Source organism: Neomonachus schauinslandi, chromosome 12, assembly GCF_002201575.2.
Source record: "Neomonachus schauinslandi chromosome 12, ASM220157v2, whole genome shotgun sequence".
In the NCBI taxonomy this organism is placed as follows: domain Eukaryota; kingdom Metazoa; phylum Chordata; class Mammalia; order Carnivora; family Phocidae; genus Neomonachus; species Neomonachus schauinslandi.
In genome coordinates this window covers 14,888,106-14,911,484 of record NC_058414.1, presented here as the reverse complement: position 1 = coordinate 14,911,484, position 23,379 = coordinate 14,888,106, and the positions used below count along the sequence as shown (strand labels likewise).

The following is a 23,379-nucleotide window of genomic DNA, read 5'->3' as shown; positions in this document are numbered from 1 at the left end:
TGGATGGAGCAATGGCTTCAAAATTCTAAGGGAAAAATTATTTTTTTAAAAAGATTTTTATTTATTTATTGAGAGAGACAGAGAGAGCATGAGAGGGAGGAGGGTCAGAGGGAGAAGCAGACTCCCTGCTGAGCAGGGAGCCCGATGCGGGACTCGATCCCGGGACTCCAGGATCATGACCTGAGCTGAAGGCAGTCGCTTAACCAACTGAGCCACCCAGGCACCCAGAAAAATTATTTTCTAATATGATATCCAATCTAACAGATCATTATGTATATAAAGACATTTTCAGATGTACAAGATCACAAATATATACTTTTCATGCATACTTTTCTTAGGAAGCCTCTAGAGAATATGCTTTAATTTATGGATGAAGATGTGTTTTAATATGTGGAATTAAGCCACAAATGAGGAAGATTTGTGTCCAGAAAAGAATGGATTGACATAAGAAGAGAGAAGGCGGGGCACCTGGATGGCTCAGTTGTTAAGCGTCTGCCTTCGGCTCAGGTCATGATCCCAGGGTCCTGGGATCGAGCCCCACATCAGGCTCCCTGCTCCGCGGGAAGCCTGCTTCTCCCTCTCCCACTCCCCCTGCTTGTGTTCCCTCTCTCGCTGTGTCTCTCTCTGTCAAATAAATAAATAAAAAATCTTAAAAAAAAAAAAAGGGAGAGGTGAAGACAATGCCTAGGACAGGCCTGTGGGAACAGGTGTGACAGCAGGTGTCGCCAGAGAGAGCCCAGTTCAGACAGCAGTCCAGGAGAGACAAGCAAATTCTTCAGGAAGATGAAACTGACCGAATGCTTAATATTTTCCAACAAAAAGAGGGGAGATTTATATAACTAACTACAGAGCATGGGACTGAATTAGTGATAAGTCCCTAAAACACTAAGCAAACGAACCAACAAGCAAACAAGACCCTGCGATTATTTCCTCAAAAGAGAACAGAAAGTCGGCATAAAACTAAAGGTAAACTTCATGGTGGGGGCGCCGATAGTACTGATATCATTGTAGTATTACCACAGATTGGATGGATGCCTATCTGGGACTACAGAAGAGGAATGGCAGGAAAGAGAGGGAGGGTGAGCTGGGGTGGGGGGAGGCGTCTGAGGGCACATTAAGTCTGCACCTTCCAGAGAGATGAGTCGATAGATAATGCTTTAGAGACCAAGAAGTAGCATTATAAGCAAGTCATGCACACACGTGACTGAGATCAGACAATATGGAAAAGGAGTAAAAGTATTTACCTCTAAGAAACAGGAAATGGAGGAGGTGTATGACGGTCTGAACTTTTTATATAAAACACTCTAATACAATTTTGTTACTCTTTACATGATGTGCATTTATAACTGATAAACATACACATTTAAAAAATGAGTAATGAGTATTCTTATGACATGACCTTTCAAAAGAGTTTTATGCAGACTGAAGAGATGCATTATCTTCTCCCTCCATGTTTGTGTGTACCTGTATTTGGATGCGGGTGTGGGTGGACTTTATCATTTTACAGGTAACATGGGGGAAAATAGTCAAACTTTTAAATAGAGAAATTCTAAATGTTAAAATTAGAAATTGTTCATCTCTAATATTCTGAGACAAAGCATTCAGCACAGACAAGCCTCTGTTTGAAGTCTCCCTTGAAGAGGTTTTCAGAACTTACTCCACGGGCTTGAGAGTGGTATGGCCTGTCCTTACATGGGTTACAACTGTCCATCTGTTGGGTCATACAGAATGATGGGACAGTCCACCTTGTGGCTCCTCTTCCACCAACACCCAAGGGAAATTCTGCCTTATTGATCAGAGCCAATCTACCGTTTCTGATCCTCAAATAGCTCCTTCCTAAAGAATGACTGAAGAGAGAAGGTTCTGTGTAGTAGGGCTCTTATATGAATCTCCATAAGGAGGCTCCTAAAAACCATTTCTATTTTCTAAAGATCCATCCCATTGAATCAAAGCAATCCTATCTCCTCTTTTCTAACAGCTGAATCTAGTGGATCTCTCAGATCAGGAGAACTTCTCATTTCCAGTAGAGGAATCAGCATACTTCCACAGCAGGGCTAACAATATTAATAGCTAGTGCAGCCGGGAAGCCCTTAGTAGGTGCCGGGCTACTGGGCAAAGTGCTCTGCCTGCATGTCTCTTTGACTCTTCACAACACCCTACAACGTTGCCACTATTACTGCTTCCATTACTGAACTTGAAAGTCGTAGGGTCAAGTTTTGCACTGACACGCTTCAACATTATGCTATTCCAGTGACGTTGAGGTCCATATTTTAACAATTTGCATCATTCTCAGCAGGTAGAATGTGCCAGTGAATCGATCTCTTACCTGGGTGAATCCATTAAATGTACCACCAGAACCCTAAACAGAAAGGGAAATCAAAGTACATTATGTTTTATCATTTTTGTGGGATCAGTAAATGTCCATCAGACAAGTTGGAAAGTGAAGACCACCACACGTTTTAAAATAATACAAAAGGTTGCTGTGCATGAAAGTGTTTAGGAAATGAAAAAGGCTACTGTATTATTTTAAATAGGCTGACAAAGATTATTTTTACAAATAATAATTTTTACTGGCATGTGGCTCAGCGTTAACCAAAGCCCACTTTCTCAATAATGAGAAGATGATTCCAGAGAAAAGCCACAAGGGGTTAATAGCTCCCTTTTTAGGCTACTGATAGTATCTACAAGCATTTTCAGTATTTCTCTAATACATCATTTGGATAAACAGCAATTAGGAGAGTCTATAGTTTCAGGGGGCCTGGGTAGAAACATTTCATGTGTTCTTACTTCTATAAAATCACTTTAGGAAGAGTAAATTAGTCTGTTCTACGTATTTTTAGTATTTGAACAGTAAAACTGAAAGTAGAATAAACACAATAAATGGGATGGTAAAATAGACTCATTAGTTCCCAATACAAAGATCCTGCTTTGTAATTTTTTTTTTGTCAACCTATTTGTGTTTGGTTTGCACAAATTTCAAGGAGATGAGGCAGGCCTCAGAGAAGATACTGATGGATGGATAATGAAGTAGGTGGGAAACATTAGGAAAAAAAGAACCTACAGAAGTCTTTGGCTAGTCTGTACTACACACTGGGGTAAGTACCTCTTCTTTATCAGGCTCTATTTCTTGGTACAACAATCCATATCTCTGGTTAGCAATTTCATCTTCAGATAAATCTGAGTTGCTGATGTCATTGTCTCGTGGACTAGCAGAACTCTCGGTGCTAGCATTGTGGGAGGTGCCCAGAACCAACGGTCTAGCTATCTCTTGGCTTTGTTCCCAGCAGTTAGCAATGGCTTGTTCCCCACATACATCTGCTGCTAAGTCCACATCCAGCCCTCTCTCACCTTCAACTATATCTAAATGTTCCCAGCAATTATCTAAGCCTCCTGTATCTCTGATGGGCCAGTGGTTAATAGGATTAAGCCAACTGGCAAATCCACTTACTTGGCCATCTGGTATACCAGGGAATTCTAGTATATCCATACTATTCACTATTGAATCCAAGCTTGGCTGCCAGATTTGGCCTGGATCTGTTGCCCAAGAGTCTGTTTTTACAATTGTTGGCAAGTAAATGGTATGGCTACAGTTCCCAGTCACTGTACTTTCAGACCCCTCTAGTAATGAGTCTTCTGCCTTACACAAACACCAATCTCTTCTGTTTGCATTAGTTCCCAGAGAATAATTAAGATCTGTCCTAGACTGAGCTGTCACTTTATGTTTTATTGATAAAACAAAAGCCTGATTTTCATTCCTGTCAACCCCAGGAGTATGTAACACAGCCTCATGCTGAATCTCTTCAGCATCTGCACTGCCTTGTCCTGAGTGATGTATTATATCCTGGTTAGGAGAGTCTATTAAATTTTTCCTTATGTCTTTTCTAGCTAAACCCCATCCCTCAGGGCTGGCATTTTCAAGATTAGATACAGAATCAGTCTGGAGACGCAGATTCAAAATATCTGTGTGATGGACAGGTTTAGCTCCAGAGCCCTCCATAATTTCACAATTATTAATTACTACTTGATTCCCCTCCTCTAGCCCTTGGCTTCTGTTACTAAATTCAGCTGCCATATCTACTCTTTCCAGGTCTTCTTCTAATACACCAATCTTATCAAAATACTTTTCATTGGTCTTTTCACTTTCCTTACAACTAGCTCTTAGATCTTTCATCATTTCCTCTTTATTGACTGCTAAGGTCTCCTGGTCTTGCTTTCCTATTTTCTTAAGAAGATCTACTAGCCTGTCTCCTGTACATTCACACGCTTTCTCTTCAAATTCCTTTGTACCTTCTAGTGCCTTGATATCAATAGCTCCAGTGTCTACCTTTTCACATGTCTCCACACCTGCCCACATAGAATCTTCCATCTTCTCTTTCTCTTCCTCTTCTTCTGACTGTTTAACATCTTCTTGACTTTCTCTGACCAGGCCACCAGTTTCTGTGGCTGCCATCTCTGAGGCAGGTAATTCATGAGGCTGCTCCATCTCCATACCAGGCGCTGTGGCAAATTCAGCCTCAGGCACAGGCTTTGGGTACAGCTGTTCATTTCCACACGGAGGGGCTGGCCCCACGACATGCTCACCCTGTTCAGCTACAGTATGCCAGTCAGCAGAAGAAGGAATTCCAGTGGATAATCCAATGTCTTGCTCTGCTTCAGAGAGACATGAAGAGTCTTCCTGAGACCCACCTTGGGTAATTTCCTGGCTGATACTCTCTGTACTAGCATCAGGGCCCCAAATAAATGCACCTAGGTCAATCTGAGATCTTTGAATTTCTTCGGCCAACCCACTCTCTGGAGTTTCCTCCATGATCAGGTTACACAGGGAAAGACTTTTTGAAGAGTCAGTCTTTAGAGTATGCAGAATAGCAAAGAAAAAAAAAAAAACAGAAGATGAAACAGATCATGGTAAGATATGATGAGAAACACAAAGCTCTTCAGTAGGGTAACACCAGTTAAACAAAGCTAGAGAGCATTTAAATTAAATGGCTTGAGGTTAAATCTGTGACTAGCAATGCCATGAGAAAAAAAAAAAAGCTCATTCTAGATAATATCCATGTATATAGTGCACATAAAATATTTTTAAAAATCCAGAATATTCTGGATATTTACCTACCGGCTGTACCAAATCAGTGCTTGTCTGTATGAGTAAAAAAAAAAATGATAATCAATAATAATAATAATAATAACAACTACAACAACAGGGCAAAAGAAGTAAATTCCCTAGCACATTAAAATCCCATGCTGTCCAGAGTCAACATTCTCCTGAAAGCTGTAGCTTTTACTGGTTTGAGATTAAATTTTACAACTTGTTTTGTGATAGAAATGAGTTTTGTTTCAATACCGTTTATGACTACACAGTTGAAACATGAATAAAGCCTTTCTCATTTTCTAGTCAACAACGATTTTCAGGGCTTTAGGGCTTTTCAGACTTCTGCTTTAGCAGACTCTGAAACACAAAGTTTCAAATAAAAAAGCAAACCTGAGAACATCAGAATAAGACCAAGCCCTAGCAGCCACAAAAATACACAGTATTATATGCTCTGACACAGTATCAGAATAAACCTTTCCCCAAACTCACCCCACACTTGCTTCTTCCTCTGAGGTAGTGTTTATATGGAGGATGATCTGATACTAACCACTCTGACTGGACGATTCTCCTCACGTTCTCCCCCCAGCCTAGAAGCCTTGTCTGCACACAAACAACCCTGGGGGACTGAGAGGATCAAGGAACACCAGCAATTATGTCCAGGGAGCTATTGTTTTGCAATTTTGTCACTGCTACTATTCTTAGCAGGTTTGTCCTCTGAAATAATCCATGATCCCTCCAGATAATACCTTCATCTTCACCATACCCTTCCCAGCTACAGAAGGAAAAATGTATTATGACTCCAACTAAAGATATGAAATACTGGAATAATAAAACATTAGCACTGTGTTCTTGGTCGGCAAGACCATTAACACAGAGCTGTGGCTAGAATTCAAATGTGCTGAACGTCAGTCCATGTATCCCTTTTTGTGATTATACAAGCAAAGCCAGCTTTCAATTAACATCTTTTAGCTCTTCTCTCGAGAGCCTTCCATCATGCTTCAAGCATCCTAAGTATTAGTGCAGTATAAACCCACTCCCGTGGAAGGGAAGGGGGCAGTCATCTTTCTGTTTTAAGATAAAAGAGTAGCAGTGGCACTTCAGAAGACCAGGCCCACGAATAGCTCGATCTAGCAAACTTTCCTGTTGCTGTCTCACTAAAAAGACAGCACGAAATTCAATAGCTGAGTTCTGAAGACCATGTGACCAGAGCTTTTCCAAGACAGGGCAGACAAACGCCCTGCCCCTGAAGGGTGTGAAGCTCCATATGGGTGTGGCCACCCTCCGAATCCCACAGCACACATGCTGCACCATAAAGCTCTGTTCGTGTCTTTTTCCCAACTCTAACTTCTGGAAGTGCTCATCCTTGCACATCAGATTAGCTGAATACACACCATTAGTAGTAACAGCTACCTTTTATTGATATGTATCAGACATGGGGCTAAGCACTCTACAAATATTATCTACTTCATCCTCACACAACCCTCTTTGGTAGGCATCATTACCCTTATTTTATGGATGAGAAATGCGGAGACTGAAAGAAGTTCATAAATTGCTCAAAGTCATATTGTTATAAGAGGTAGAGTCTGGACTCAAATCCAGAGCTGTCTGGCTCTAAAGCTCAAATTCTTATTGATGAAGCTTCATTATCATTGGAAATAATAGTAAGAAAGAGGTTCCCTGTGCAGAGTAGCCTGCCCCTTACATTTTCTCATCCATATTTTCTTCTGTTCTGTTTAAAAGCAACAAAAAATGTGCCCGCCCTTCACTACAACATTTTCGGTAGCCACCAATAACCACAGGAAGAAGCATAAAGGGGCATAACACCAAATTCTTGCTTATCCAGGCGTCTGGCACACTGACACTATTTTCCTCACCATTGTTTCCAGGTGCTGGTAATGCTTGGAACCATCAGGGAGCTGATGATTGTTCTAGGGGACTACACTGTCATTAAAAATGTCTAGGTCTTCTTCCCACCGCAGGTGAATTTAAATATAACAGGGTTTTCAAATCTCTAGGGATCCAGATACATCAAAATACAAGGTTTTAGCACTCTTACCGTCCATAGGTCCCAGGGCAATGTCTGAAAGCAAACAAATAAAAATATGGTTAGTATACAAGTCCCAAGCATGTAAAAAATACTGAGGTGACAAAAGTTCTTGAAGTAAAACATTTTGAAATACAGCACTGTTCAGCAGAAATTTCTTTGGTGATGACAAAGCTCCATATCTGTGCCGTCCAATATGGCAGCCACTAGTCACATGTAGCTACTGAGCACTTGAAATGTGCTAGCGTAAAAGAACCAAATCTTAAGTTTTACATAATTTTATTTAATTTGAATTTGAATAGCCAAATGTGGCTTGTGGCTACCATACTGGACAGTAGAGGACCAGTCAATCTGCTTTTCACTATACAAAGTAGAAAGCTGTATCTGAAAACATGATGAATGGGTTTACTTTAGTGCATGCAAGTATACACACAAAGAGAGACACACACACTTAAAACGAAGTACAACGTGTCCAGATATTAGAGTTTCTCACATCTTTGAGGACATGCAGTCCGAATCATTGCTAATGCTACTTCTTCCCCTCCCCCACCATATTCAAGAGGTTGCATTATGACCAGTTTGATGGTAAATGAACCCCAGAAAAAGAGTTCTTCAATATGTTGAATTTGATGATAACACAGCTCAACTAACAGATAATCATGCAAATTAGCAGGGTGCCCCCTAAGACATATGGATGAATTAGACTTACTACTGGCATTTTAATTATCAAGCCCATTGATCCCAGTGAATGAATCCAGATGGTTCAAGTGACTTCCGCTGTGTGTTTGGGAAAGTGAAGGAGACCTCTCTTTCTCATTTCCTTTGTGACTGAGAATTGCTGCCAAGGCCACATCCTTTTCTGCTTTTGTCTTTGTGACTAGAACAGATCTGTTTATGAACTTGTTTTGAATCACTAAACGAGCGGCAAATTAGAAAGCCTGGCACTCCCATCTAAGAATACGGGAGTTTCCAGATGGGGTCACAGACGTCTCATTAGGATTCTATACTACAGAACATGGGCCCTGTGGTTCTGAGTGAGCCCACCCACCCTGGTCTGGGCCTGCTCTAACTGTCCAGCCCCAGCCACCCAGCATCTCTGTGCAGCCTGACTGGTCTCTGGGTTAACACCCACCTGTCGAATGACTAAAAAAGGAGAGCAGAACAGCTGCATGGGAAACCACAGTTATTTGTATGTGGACTCCTTCTGCAACTAATGTGCACGTTCTGATTATTCAGATGGTTTGGATTTTCCTGCTTCCCAGGCCCTTAAGAATCACAGCCCCTAGGGCACCTGGGTGGCTCAGTCGTTAAGCGTCTGCCTTTGGCTCAGGTCATGATCCCAGGGTCCTGGGATCGAGTCCCACATCAGGCTCCCTGTTTGGCGGAAAGCCTGCTTCTCCCTCTCCAACTCCCCCTGCTTGTGTTCCTGCTCTCGCTATCTCTCTCTCTCTGTCAAATAAATACATAAAATCTTAAAAAAAAAAAAAAGAATCACAGCCCCTAAAAGCTACTCCATATCCCTGCATAATGCAGACAGCACTGCTATCTTCTCCAAAGGAAGGCAGCAATGTGAAACGGCATGTTTATCAGTCCTCAGGATCACGAAATGATGTGTTAACTCGTGTGGACACTGCGGAGATCACAGGTGAGGCGTTCCGCTAGCAGTGAGAACATCCATTTAAAACATGGGGTCAGGTGATGGGTAAGGGAGATCATTCTGAGCGAAAGGGAAGGAAGGCCAGGAGAATCCGATGGCTCTGTTGTTTTTGCTATCACAGCCTAAGACTGCCCTTGGTGAAAAGGAGATGTGATTAGAGCCAGCTCACAGGATGACTCTGCCGTGAAGTGACTCCCTCCATTAGAGCTACTGGAGGGGGGCGGTTGATTATCCCGCCTGAGGGAGAACACGGGGCACATGTGGCTTTTCCTGACTGCAGTGATGCATTTTCTTCCAAAGACTTTTGAAGCTTAACTGAGGTCATTTTTTTTTAATTCTGAAAGAATCTTTGTTCTAAATCTACACAAATTCCATGATCTGTGGATTTATTTAATCATGAATTGATATAAAAGAGGTTTCTCTCTCGATTCAGACTCGCGGGCAGAAATGCTGTGGCATCTCACCCACTGACCACGACAGCACCCACTGCAGAGACCTGCCTTCTGTCACTAGAGCAGTGAATGCTGGAGAGCAAGGCTGAGGAAGGCCCATGAATTCTGCACTATGAGGAAGCTCTGATGGGGAAGTGTTCTGAATGAGATGTGCATTCATGTTCTGCTTTCCTGGGCCACCAAGGCAGAACCCTCAAAACTTGCTGACAATTACTATGTTAGCATTCCCCGAAGTATGTCTTAGAGAATATTCTAATGACTATTAAAAAGGAAGGGACACTGTCTATTTTGACTTCATTCACCTGCCTTATCTCCCATTTGATCCATTACATCCTTTGTCCAGCTCTGAATCCAGCCAACGAAGAAAATGTCTGAGAGGTATGTCCTGATGCCACCAAGATCCAAGGATTCCCCTCTGCTAGTTCAGAAATCTCAGGTCAAGAATTACAGATGACCAGATGGATAAAATGGGCCAAGGCTTGGACCCATTACTGAAGCCCACTGTTGTGATGTTCCCTGCAAAGCTGGCACGTAAAAAGGAAGGGACACTGTCTATTTTGACTTCATCCACCTGCCTCATCTCCCATTTGATCCATTACATCAAAAACTAATGATGTAATGTATGGTGACTAACATAACAATAAAAAATTTTTAAAAAATATTCCGATGCATATCGTGACTCTCCTTTTAAAAGAGAGTTAATAGAACTTTCCCAAACATTTATCTAAGAGACCCATTTTTTGCAAGTATCTTTAAGGCTAGTATCTGATCTGCTTATTAATTACCTGCTTTATTGACATCTCAGATTTTTATTGTTCCCAAATTACAACAGGGAGGCCTTTAGAAACCCAATCATATTCTGGAAGAAAGCATGGATTAGAAGCTTTATTTATCGAGGTTTATATTGAGCTGATAGTGGTTTATTGTAAGGTATCACAAGACTTCAAGACCAGAAAATTGAGTGAGGTCTCAATTCTCAACTTCAGTTTTATAATACACCTTCATTAATTAATTTGAAGTATATTCTAACATCTTTGGATTTGCCCAAATTCAAATGTGAGCTCCCAAGCACATTAAAAATACAGATATAAACAATTTCTGTTTTGCCAAATTTTGAGTTAACTTCCTTTTGTGAGCACAGACAATTGCAAAGGAAGTCTACTACAGAGGAATCATCCGGAAGTCATTACTGTGCCCACCTCCAGGACCCCTCTGCAGGAGAACGCTGTGCGATCACTATTGGGAGTGAGGAAATGCTAAGGGTGAGGAAGTGATGAGCAAGGACAAGCTGGATAAGCAAGGCCAACTCTGGCCATAGTCAAGATCACATAAGGGAAGCTTCTGCAATTGGAGGAGAACAAGGACTTCGAGTTCAAAACTACCAAGACTGGAAAACATTTCTGTTGGGGCATAATTTCAAGGTCATTTCTAACATGCTTTAATATGCAAAACATGGGGAAGGAAAGTAGAGAAAACAGTAAGAAGATTAAGCCCAGGGCCAAAGAAAGAGCTTCATTTAGAGAAGCCAGAAAATGTATTGTCCGAAGCTGAACACTCTGAGTGCAAACTAATACTAATAATGACAATTACTCTGAAACGGAGGATTCCTGGGCAAGCCGGAATGCATGGCTATCCCAGCTCTATGGATAGAGAGAGCTAATGGTGGGGGGAGCTTTGGAATGAGAGCTATGGATAGTCCTCTTTCTACTCTTCCTTCCCATTGGGGAATGTTTGTCAACCCCAAAGAAAAGTGAATAGTCACTTGAAACGGATGGGGGTCCCTGACAGGCATTTGCTGCATCATAGAGCTTATTCAAGTTTATGAAATGTCATCCCCAAACATCAGAACTGCCCCTGGTTACCTGCGACATGGGGGAGTGGGTCACTCCGGCAGAACCTGCAGGTGCCACCTCAGGCTTGAAAGGGTCGAAGTCCAGATCCAACAATGTCTCCTCTTTCTTCACCTCAGGGGCTTCGTTCTGTTAAAATAAAACAAAGTATGAGACTTTATGATAGAATCCATGTATGATCCTCAACACCACTGAATATCCCCAAAGCAGGCTCAGATAGTTTACCAGTTAGGTGGCTCACCCATAAGCTCCCAGAGTCACCAGCTAAATGTGGCGAAGGGGGAAATAACCAATTCTGGCCAACTATCATCTAAGACACCCAGGAATGTGACCCAGGCTTTTAGTTCCTCTCCTTTGTCCAGCTCTGAATCCAGCCAACGAAGAAAATGTCTGAGAGGTATGTCCTGATGCCACCAAGATCCAAGGATTCCCCTCTGCTAGTTCAGAAATCTCAGGTCAAGAATTACAGATGACCAGATGGATAAAATGGGCCAAGGCTTGGACCCATTACTGAAGCCCACTGTTGTGATGTTCCCTGCAACTGGCACGTAAAAAGGAAGGGACACTGTCTATTTTGACTTCATCCACCTGCCTCATCTCCCAGAGGGACCCTATCCCTTGATCTAGTTTTCGTATGATCCATTCTTCATCCATAATGCTGGTGGTCTCAACTGTGCGTATGAGGGAGGGAGGGTGAAAGGCAAAGAGGCGGAGAGAGAACCCTGTCCCCCAACGTTTACTAAAAAATAACACTCTTGGATTAGAAACAGGTAAGACAAATAAGACCTAGGAGAAGAGTCCTGCTATGATAATAGGAAAACATTTATAACACTGAACATTAATATTTGTTCATTTATTGTGATACAAAAAAGTAACATGGGCTTGAAGTTCGCCTAACCCTGGCTCAAGTTACATAGCAAGGGTCAGAGCTGAAATAAAGTCTCCATAAGCTATCATGGTGAATAGAACTGGATCAACAGAGAATCACGTTACATGTGTTTGATGCTTGAAATAAGCTTCAATTTTGACCATCTGTTGCCTAGAAACTGAAAAGTCACAACCACGGATAAAGCATATATAAGAACAGGGATGTTCAGAGAAAGATTGATTGATTGATTGATTATTTATGAGAGCGAGCATGCACATGTGCGAGTGTGGGGAGGGGCAGAGGGAGAGAGAGAATCCCAAGCAGACTGTGCGCTGAGTGAGGAGCCCAACACAGTGCTCGATCTCACGACCCTAAGATCATGATCTGAGCTGAAATCAAGAGTCAGACACTTAACCAACTGAGCCACTCAGGCTCCCTGTAGAGAAAGATTTTAAAGAACAAGAGTACTTTTAATATTGATCATAGAGATAAAATTTAAAACCGTATGTAAAGCTTTGGGACATAAAAGATAATACTTTATTTAGTATATCCACATTCACTGTAGTAGGAAATCTGCTTCAGTATCATGTTACTGGTTTTGAGCTATTCTTTTTAAAGATTTATTTATTTATTTGACAGAGAGAGACACAGTGAGAGAGGGAACACAAGCGGGGGAGTGGGAGAGGGAGAAGCAGGCTTCCCGCGGAGCAGGGAGCCCGATGCGGGGCTCAATCCCAGGACCCTGGGATCATGACCTGAGCCGAAGGCAGACGCTTAACAACTGAGGCACCCAGGCGCCCCTTGAGCTATCTATTTTGCAGCATACAAATATATACACTTATACACTTTTCAAATTTCCCAAGGATAATGCTCTTCTGAGATCCTTCTTTCTTTAACAATCACAAAGCTATCAACCGATTCCTTTGGCCCATATGCAAAATCTGCCTCAGTCTGTTTTTCAACATTTATATTGACACAAGTTATATTTTTAAAATTCTGCAAACACCTATATTCACTTCGAATGTGCTACGCACTGTCCTGAGAACTTAATACATATAAATATTAACTCAGGTTAGGGCACTTTGCTGCCGTCTAACGATGACAACCCCACCACACTGTTATTGCCTTCAAAGAATTACCTTACTAGATTCTTCAAACTTCATTCATTTCACCTGCACCATCTAATCGTTACAAAACTCAAGGAGTAGTGGCATCATTTCTCCATCTGGGGATGAGGAGAATGGGCAGAATGAGCTTAGCTGATGTCCTGGGTCCCTCAGCTGTAATGCAGCCGAGGCAGGACTGCAACAGCTGGATGCCTTTGACTCTGGTGCTTTTCTAGGCTGCTGCTAAGATCCGGTCCCCCATCTCTCAAACGGGTACCCTGAGGATCTGCAGAAGAATTCTTGAGAGTCTGTAAATGCTTCATAAAATGTGAACCCATCCAAATACGTCCATTAATCCTCCATGAGCATAATGGATCCCCTTAAGGAAGCTTGGATGGGAATTTAGACATCAAGGATGAAAAGAGGTATTAGACTATACAGAGCTATGCTTAGACTTTGCGATGGACCTGGGTTTGCACCCAGTTTTGCCACTTGCTAGCTGTCTCTCTCTGGGCAATTAGTTCAGCTTCTTTGAGCCTCCATTTCTTCATGCATAAAATGGAAGCGATACTACCTAGTAAGATTACTGTCAGTAGTAAAGACAATGAATCCACTGTATATACTATATAGAAGATACTCTAAATGGAAATGGAAACTAAACCATTATTAATTACTATTGGTAATGAAGTGTATCTGTGTAAAACCACTGTCCTCAAATATCTGTATATTTGGCTGCCTTCAAAATGTGCTGTTGGCTTCTTCAGACTCAATTTCTACTTGGTTTTGCACCCTGAATTCTTGAGAGTTACCCTTTAAGGCACTCATATCAAAGAGTAGTTTGACAGAACTACAAAAAGAACAAAAAAGGAGTTGCCTGTTGATGTAATATTCCTTTGTAAAACAACAATTCCATCATTACATGTTGAAACACACAGTGACATGTAATTTCTCTTAAAGTTATAAAAGAAAACTAATCTCTCACTCCTTCTACCCATTAGAGAAACTCTGACATGGTCTCAACATTCTTAAGCTTTTGGAAGCTAGAGCTTAAGTACTGTTTCACCATTAAAAGTCTAGAAGAGGTGACCTAGAATGTGCTCCCAAGAAAGGAGACTAGATGTGTAAACCACAGAGAGGAAAATATTCAATGGGAAAAATCTTACCAATTATAATAATCTTTTTACTATATTTCATGAAGTGTCTTCTGCTAGGAACATCCAAGCTTACAGCTGAAGTACTGAACTTCTTCCAGTACAGGTATATCCTTTGATCATAATCCTTATGCCTAACCTTGCCATGGCCTCCTGATAGATGGGAGTTGGTCACCTTGACTTGGGGATGACCACCTGTCATGCTTTGGCCAATGGATGTTAGCGAGTATCATGCAAGCAAAGGCTTGAAATAGGCTTGCATGGTTGACTAGCTGTTTTGTATTCCTGCCATTCACGATGAAAAGCACAAGTTTTGGGGGAACCACCGGTCAAAGAGGATGGGAGACGCAGGGAGTGCACCTGGACCCATCGTGACTACATTTCTCAAAACCGAAGTTGAAGAGAAATTCTTAAAACTGGCCAGAAGAAAAAGATGTGTTATTTCACAGAGGAACAACCTAAGAATAATAGCAGATTTATCATCAGAAATAATCCAAGCAAAAAGATGGTGAGGCAATATCTTTGAAGTACTGAGAGAAAAAAACTTAGAATTCTGTGCCCCTTGAAAATATTTTTGAAAAAGAAAAATGAGATGACTATTTGTTCATACATACAAAAGCAGAAAGAATTCACTGCTATCAGATCCACACTATAACTAATGTGAAACGACATTTTTCAGGCACAATAAGTAATACTAGATGGAAATATGGATCTATACAAGGGAATGACGATCACCAAAGGAATGAGAAATAGTAACTATGTAGGTAAGAATATATGACTTTAGTTATTATTTAAATCTCCTTAAAAGATAAGTAACTGCTTAAACAAAGATAATGGCAAAGTAACATGAAGTTGCTTTACATTAAAAAGTAAAATCTGTAACAAAAATAGTACAAAAATCAGAAGGGGGAAATGTAAATATACTATTGTGAAGTTCTTATACTATACCTGAAATACTATACCTGAAATGGCGTACTACTATTCGAAGGTAGACTGTAACAAATTAAAACATATACTTTAAGCCCTAAAGCAACTACTAAAACAAACAAAATAAAAGAGAGTAATAAAAATAATCAATCTAAAAGAAGGCAGCAAAAAGAAGAAGGGTTAAAACAGATGGCACAATAGAAAACAAGTATCAAAGTGCTAGATTTAAACTTCACTATATGAATAACTACCTTGAATGAAACTGGTCTAAATAATATAATGAAAAGCAGAGGTTATTAGATTGGACTAAGAAAGCAAGATTCAATAGACATTGCCTACAAGAAACTGATTTCAAATACAGAGACACAAATAGGTTAAAAGTAAAAGGATGGAGAAAGATATACTATGCCAGCCTAACCAAAAGACAGCTTGAACAGTTATACTAATGTCAAGAAAAGTAGATTTCAAATCAAAGAACATTATTAGGGATAAAGAAGTTCATTTCCTAATATGAAAAGGCATTAATTCTAAACATTTATGCATTCAATCACAGAGCATGAAGATACATGAAGCAAGAACCAAGAAAACAGCAAAAAGAAATTTCAAAATGCACAATTTTGTAGGGGAGATTTCACTAGCCCTCTTTCAATAATTGAAAGAAGAAATAGAAAATCAACAAGGTTATAGAAGATACAGAAAACATCAAGACCCAGTTTGATCTCATTTACACTTACAAAACACTCCATACAGTAGCAGAATACATATTCTTTTCAAGTGCATGCAGAACATGGAACTAATATAGACACTATTCCGGGGCAACGAACAGGTCTCAATAAATTTAAAAACATTCAAGTCACACAAAGTATCTCTCTGACTACAGTGGAATTAAGTTTTAAATCAGTAAGAGAATTATCTCTGGAAAAATCCACAAATATTTGGACAAAAATAACCCGATGAAAGACACGAAAAAAAGAGAAAAATCAAAAGAAAGAAGAAATCAAAGTGGAAATTAGAAAATATCTTGAGTTAAGAATAAAGACAACACACCAAAATCTGTGAGATGTTGCTCAAGCAGTATTTAGAGAAAATTTACAGCACTAAATCCCTATATAGGAAAAGAAGGAAGGTCTCAAATCAGTAACTTCACCTTCTACCTTGCAAATTAGGGGAAAAAAATATACACAGCAAATAAAATTCTAAGTAGAAATGGGGGAAATTATGCAGATCAGAGTGGAAATGAATAAAATAGAAAATGAGAGAGAGAGATAATATCCATAAAACCAAAAGGAAGTGCTTTGAGAGGATTAATAAAATTGATAAACCTCCAGCCAGACTGATCAAGAGGGCGGGGGGGGAGAAAGAGAGGGCACAAATTACCGAAATCAGGAATGAGAGAGGGGGCATCACCACAGATAATAAAAAAGAACAATAAGGAAGATTTATAAGCCACTTAGTTCCAATACACTTAACAATTTAGATGAAAGAGACAAATTTCTTGAGAAATACAAACCTACCACATATAGAGAAGCTGAATCACTACGTTGTACACCTGAAACTAATGTAACATTGTATGTCAACTATACCCAAATAAAAAAATATTAAGAAAAAAACAAACAAAAAGTCCCCACAGGCACAGATGGCCCCTCCAGTGAATTCTACCAAAGAGTTAAGGAAGAAAAAAATACCAATTCTACACAACTGAAGAGGAGTGAATATTTCCCGACTCATTCTATGAGAAAAGCATTACCCTGGTACTAAAATCAAATCAGATAATGACATTATTAAAAACAACACCCTATGGACTAATGTTCTTCATCCACACAGATGCAAAAATGCTAGGGAAAGCTATTTAGCAAATTGAATGAAAATATATATAAAAATTAATTGCATAATGACCAATTGAGCTTTATCTCAGGAATGCATGATTGACTTGCCATTTGAAAACAAACGAACGTAATTCATCATATCAACAAACCAAAAAAGAAAACTCATATGATCATCTTGATAGATGTGCAAAAAGAATTTGAAAAAATCCACATCCATTTCTGTTCAAAACTCTAAGTAGGAAAAAAAGGCAATTTCCTCAACCTGATAAAAGTATCTATGAAAACCAACAGCTATCACTATGTTTAATTATGAAAGACTGGAAGCTTTTCCCCTAAGATCAAGACAAGGATGGCTCCCTCACCACTTCTATTCAACAATACTGGCAGTACTAGACAGTGAAATAAAAATAAGCAGAAAAAAAGAAATCAATGGCATCCAGAGTAAAAAGAAAAAAGTAAAACTATCAACAATACTGGCAGTACTAGACAGTGAAATAAAAATAAGCAGAAAAAAAGAAATCAATGGCATCCAGAGTAAAAAGAAAAAAGTAAAACTATCTTTATTCACAGAAGATATGACCACTAATACAGAAAAATCCAAGGAAATCCATAAAAAAAGCTACAGGAACTAATATTGAGGTTAGCAAGGCTACAGGACATAGCATTAATATACAAAAATCAGTTGTATTTATATATAACAGTATGACAACTAGAAACTGAAATTTTAAAAATGCAACTTACAAAAGCCCTAAAAATATGAAATACTCAGGGATAAACCCAACCGATGACGAGAAATACCTGTACACTGAATACTACAAAACACGGCAAAGATAAATTAGAGAAGACCTAAATAAAGCGAGAGCTATAGTGTTTATGGGTCACACAACTCAGTATCATTAATATGTCAATGCTCCCAGAGGGAGCAAGATGGCAGAGGAGTAGGAGACCTGGATTTCGCCTCCTCTCAGGAATTCAGCTGGATAGGGATCAAACCATTCTGAACACCTACAAACTCAACAGGAGATCGAAGAAAAGAAGAGCAACAACTCTCTCATCAGAAAAGCGACCACTTTCTGGAAGGTAGGATGTGCGGAGAAGTGAATCCGAGGCGATATTCGGGAGGATAGACGGCGGGGGAGGGGTCTCCGTCAGCCGCTTCTGGCAAGTGATAGAACCACGGAGCACAAAATCGGAACTTTTAAAAGTCTGCTCCGGTGAAGGACGTCACTCTGTTGGCTAAGCGGGGGGTGGAAACCTCCGGGACAGTGTGGTCTCAGGACCCTCGGGGTCACAGAAAGACCGGGGGTGCCTGAGTGTGGCAGAGCTCCCAGGTATCAGGGCAGGGAAGTCGGCTGCAGAGACGGAGCCCAGGCGCGGACTCTCAGCTCAGGGTTGCCATACACCGTGATCCGTGGCACATTCGGGCTGCTGCTCCTCCAGCAGGGACCCAACAAGCGGCAGATCCGGGGAGACGCTCCCTTCCTCCCCCGGGAGGAGCCGCGCGGGAGTGAACCGCAAGGATCTGCTGGGTTTGGAGACTCCACCCGCGGTCGGGTGCCAGAGATAGAAACGCGCGGTCACGGGCCGGGTGAGCACGGAGTGCGGCCGGAGACCAGGGAGACGGGAGTGACTGACGGCTTTTCTCTGGGGGCGCACTGAGGAGCGGGGGCCCGAGTTCTCGGCTCCTCCGGGGCGGAGATTGGGAGGCCGCCATTTTCACTCTCCACCTCCAAAGCTGTACGGAAAGCTTGCAGGGAACAAAAGCTCCCGAGAGCAAACCCGAGCAGATTACTTAGCCCGGACTGGGCAAGGGCGGGGCAATTCCGCCTCCAGCAAAGACATCTGGGAACCACGGCAACAAGCCCCTCCCCCAGAAGATCAGAGAGAACAGCCAGCCAAGACCAAGTTCACCGATCAATGAGAATGGCAGAACACCAGCGCTAGGGGAATACTGCACATAGAATCCATGGCTTTTTCCCCATGATTCTGTAGTCTTTCAAAGTTAATTTTTTTTTTTGAATTTTTTTTTTCCCTTTTTCAAACATCTTATCAATCCCTTTTTGAAAAAACATTTTTATTTTTCATTTTTAGAGTCATATTCTATCCCATCATATTAGTTACCCATATTTTTGGCATATATATATATATATATATATATATATATATATATATATATATATAAGTTGTTCTCTCTTTAAAATTTTGAGATAGTTTCTTCTAACAGATCAAAATATACCCTAAATCTCTAGTGTATGATCTTTTCTACTCCCCTGCCTGATCACATTCTCTCCCTTTTTTTTCTTTTTAAATCCTCTTCTTTCTTTTTTCAAACAACTTATCAATTCCTTTTATAAAATTTTTATAATTTCCATCTTTACAGTCATATTCCATCCCTTCATCATATCAACCCTTATTTTTGTACATATATAAGTTTTTTTTTCTTTAAAATTTTGGGAGGCACTTTCTTCTAACAGACCAAAATACACCCAAAATCTAGTGTGTGGCACTGATGTATATACCAGCCTTATTATATTTGATCACATTCTGTTTTTTGTTTTGTTTTGTTCTGTTTTGTTTGTTTTTATCTTTATCTTTTTCTTTTTTTCTTTCTCTTTTTTCCCTCTTTCCCTTTCTTTTTCCATTGCTTCAGGTCTTTTCTGATTTGTTTAGAGTATATTTTCTGGGGACGTTGTTAACCTGCCAGCATTTTGTTCTCTCATTAATCTATTCTCCTCTACACAAAATGACAAGACGGAAAAAATCACCTCAACAAAAAGAACAAGAGGTAGTACCGACTCCCAGGGACCTACTCAATACGGACATTAGTACGATGTCAGATTTGGAGTTCAGAATCACCGCTTTAAAGATACTAGCTGGGCTTGAAAAAAGCATAGAGAAACCCTTTCTGGAGAAGTAAAAGAACTAAAATCTAACCAAGTCAAAATGAAAAAGGCTATTAATGAGGTGCAATCAAATATGGGGGCGCTAACTGCTAGGGTAAATGAGGCAGAAGAGAGAATCAGTGATATAGAAGACCAAATGATGGAAAGTAAAGAAGCTGAGAAAAAGAGAGATAAACAACTACTGGATCACGAGGGCAGAATTCAAGAGATAAGCGATACCATAAGACGAAACATTAGAATAACTGGGATCCCAGAAGAAGAAGAAAGAGAGAGAGGGGCAGAAGGTATAATGGAGCAAATTATAGCAGAGAACTTCCCTAATTTGGGGAAGGAAACAGGCATCAAAATCCAGGAAGCACAGAGAACCCCTCTCAAAATCAATAAAAATAGGTCAACACCCCGACATCTAATAGTAAAACTTACGAGTCTCAGAGACAAAGAGAAAATCCTGAAAGCAGCTCGGGAGAAGAGATATGTAACCTACAAGGGTAGAAACATTAGATTGGCAACAGACCTATCCACAGACACCTGGCAGGCCAGAAAGGACTGGCAGGATATATTCAGAGCACTAAATGAGAAAAATATGCAGCCAAGAATACTCTATCCAGCTAGGCTGTCACTGAAAATAGAAGGAGAGAGAAAAAGCTTCCAGGACAAACAAAAACTGAAGGAATTTGCAAACACGAAACCAGCCCTACAGGAAATCTTGAAAGGGGTCCTCTAAGCAAAGAGAGAGCCTAAAAGCAACATAGACCAGAAAGGAACACAGACAATATACAGTAACAGTCACCTTACAGGCAATACAATGGCACTAAATTCCTACCTTTCAATAGTTACCCTGAATGTAAATGGGCTCAATGCCCCAATCAAAGACACAGGCTATCAGATTGATTAAAAAACAAGACCCATCGATATGCTGTCTGCAAGAGACTCATTTTAGAACCAAAGATACCCCCAGATTGAAAGTGAGGGGGTGGAAAACCATTTACCATGCTAATGGACACCAAAAGAAAGCTGGGGTGGCAATCCTTATATCAGACAAATTAGATTTTAAACCAAAGACTGTAATAAGAGATGAGGAAGGACACTATATCCTACTTAAAGGGTCTATCCAACAAGAAGATCTAACAATTGTAAATATCTATGCCCCTAACATGGGAGCAGCCAATTACATAAGGCAATTAATAACAAAAGCAAAGAAACACATCGACAACAATACAATAATAGTGGGGGTCTTTAACACTCCCCTCACTGAAATGGACAGATCCCCTAAGCGAAAGATCAACAAGGAAATAAAGACTTTAAATGACACACTGGACCAAATGGACTTCACAGACATATTCAGAACATTCCATCCCAAAGCAACAGAATACACATTCTTCTCTAGTGCCCATGGAACATTCTCCAGAATAGATCACATCCTAGGTCATAAATCAGGTCTCAACCGGTACCAAAAGATTGGGATCATTCCCTGCCTATTTTCAGACCACAATGCTTTGAAACTAGAACTCAATCACAAGAGGAAAGTCAAAAAGAACTCAAATACATGGAGGCTAAAGAGCATCCTACTGAAGAATGAATGGGTCAACCAGGAAATTAAAGAAGAATTAAGAAAATTCATGGAAACCAATGAAAATGAAAACACAACTATTCAAAATCTTTGGGATGCAGCAAAGGCAGTCTTAAAAGGAAAGTATAGAGCAATACAAGCCTTTCTCAAGAAACAAAAAAGGTCTCAAGTACACAACCTAACCCTACACCTAAAGGAGCTAGAGAAAGAACAGCAAATAAAGCCTAAACCCAGCAGGAGAAGAGAAATTATAAAGATCAGAGCAGAACTCAATGAAATAGAAACCAAAAGAACAGTAGAACAGATCAACGAAACTAGGAGCTGGTTCTTTGAAAGAATTAACAAGATTGATAAACCCCTGGCCAGACTTATCAAAAAGAGAAGAGAAATGACCCAAATCAACAAAATCATGAATGAAAGAGGAGAGATCACAACCAACACCAAAGAAATACAAACAATTATAAGAACATATGATGAGCAACTCTATGCCAGCAAATTAGATAACCTGGAAGAAATGGAGGCATTCCTAGAGATGTATCAACTACCAAAACTGAACCAGGAAGAAATAGAAAACCTGAACAGACCCATAACCACTAAGGAAATTGAAGCAGTCATCAAAGATCTCCCAAAAAACAAAAGCCCAGGGCCAGATGGCTTCCCAGGGGAATTCTACCAAACATTTAAAGAATTAATACCTATTCTTCTGAAACTGTTCCAAAAAATAGAAATGGAAGGAAAACTTCCAAACTCATTTTATGAGGCCAGCATTACCTTGATCCCCAAACCAGACAAAGACCCTGTCTAAAAGGAGAATTACAGACCAATATCCCTGATGAACATGGATGCAAAAATTCTCACCCAAATACTAGCCAATAGGATCCAACAGTCCATTAAAAGGATTATTCACCACGACCAAGTGGGATTTATCCCTGGGCTGCAAGGTTGGTTCAACATCCGCAAATCAATCAACGTGATACAATACATTAACAAAAGAAAGAACAAGAATCATATGATCCTCTCAACAGATGCAGAAAAAGCATTTGACAAAGTACAGCATCCTTTCTTGATCAAAACTCTTCAGCGTATAGGCATAGAGGGTACATACCTCAATATCATAAAAGCCATCTATGAAAAACCTACAGTGAATATCATTCTCAATGGGGAAAAACTGAGAGCTTTCCCCCTAAGGTCAGGAATGCGGCAGGGATGTCCACTATCACCGCTGCTATTCAGCATAGTATTGGAAGTCCTAGCCACAGCAATCAGACAACAAAAAGAAATAAAAGGCATCCGAATCGGCAAAGAAGAAGTCAAACTCTCACTCTTTGCAGATGATATGATACTTGATGTGGAAAACCCCAAAGACTCCACCCCAAAACTGCTAGAACTCATACAGGAATTCAGTAAAGTGGCAGGATACAAAATCAATGCACAGAAGTCAGTGGCATTCCTATACACCAACAACAAGACAGAAGAAAGAGAAATTAAGGAGTCGATCCCATTTACAATTGCACCCAAAACCATAAGATACCTAGGAATAAATCTAACCAAAGAGGCAAAGGATCTGTACTCAGAAAACTATAAAATATTCATGAAAGTAATTGAGGAAGACACAAAGAAATGCAAAAACGTTCCATGCTCATGGATTGGAAGAACAAATATTGTGAAGATGTCAATGCTACCTAGAGCAATCTACACATTCAATGCAATCCCTATCAAAATACCATCCACTTTTTTCAAAGAAATGGAACAAATAATCCTAAAATTTGTATGAAAGCAGAAAAGACCCCGCATAGCCAGAGGAATGTTGAAAAAGAAAAGCAAAGCCGGCGGCATCACAATTCCGGACTTCCAGCTCTATTACAAAGCTGTCATCATCAAGACAGCATGGTACTGGCACAAAAACAGACACATAGATCAATGGAACAGAATAGAG

At 40.3% G+C, this 23,379-nt stretch overlaps 1 protein-coding gene across 2 annotated transcripts in view; it reads right to left on the bottom strand.

Annotated features, from left to right (window-relative positions):
* Positions 1 to 23,379, bottom strand: part of AMPH (amphiphysin) — a 299,854-nt gene that overhangs the window by 47,002 nt on the left and 229,473 nt on the right. For both annotated transcript variants that reach the window (XM_021703692.1, XM_021703694.1), the window contains exons 12-15: positions 11,105 to 11,221; positions 7,146 to 7,169; positions 5,114 to 5,137; positions 2,327 to 2,359 (exon numbers count right to left, since the gene is read on the bottom strand). In XM_021703692.1, coding sequence (XP_021559367.1) covers positions 2,327 to 2,359; positions 5,114 to 5,137; positions 7,146 to 7,169; positions 11,105 to 11,221 — 198 coding nt within the window. The remainder of the gene's footprint in view (positions 1 to 2,326; positions 2,360 to 5,113; positions 5,138 to 7,145; positions 7,170 to 11,104; positions 11,222 to 23,379) is intronic.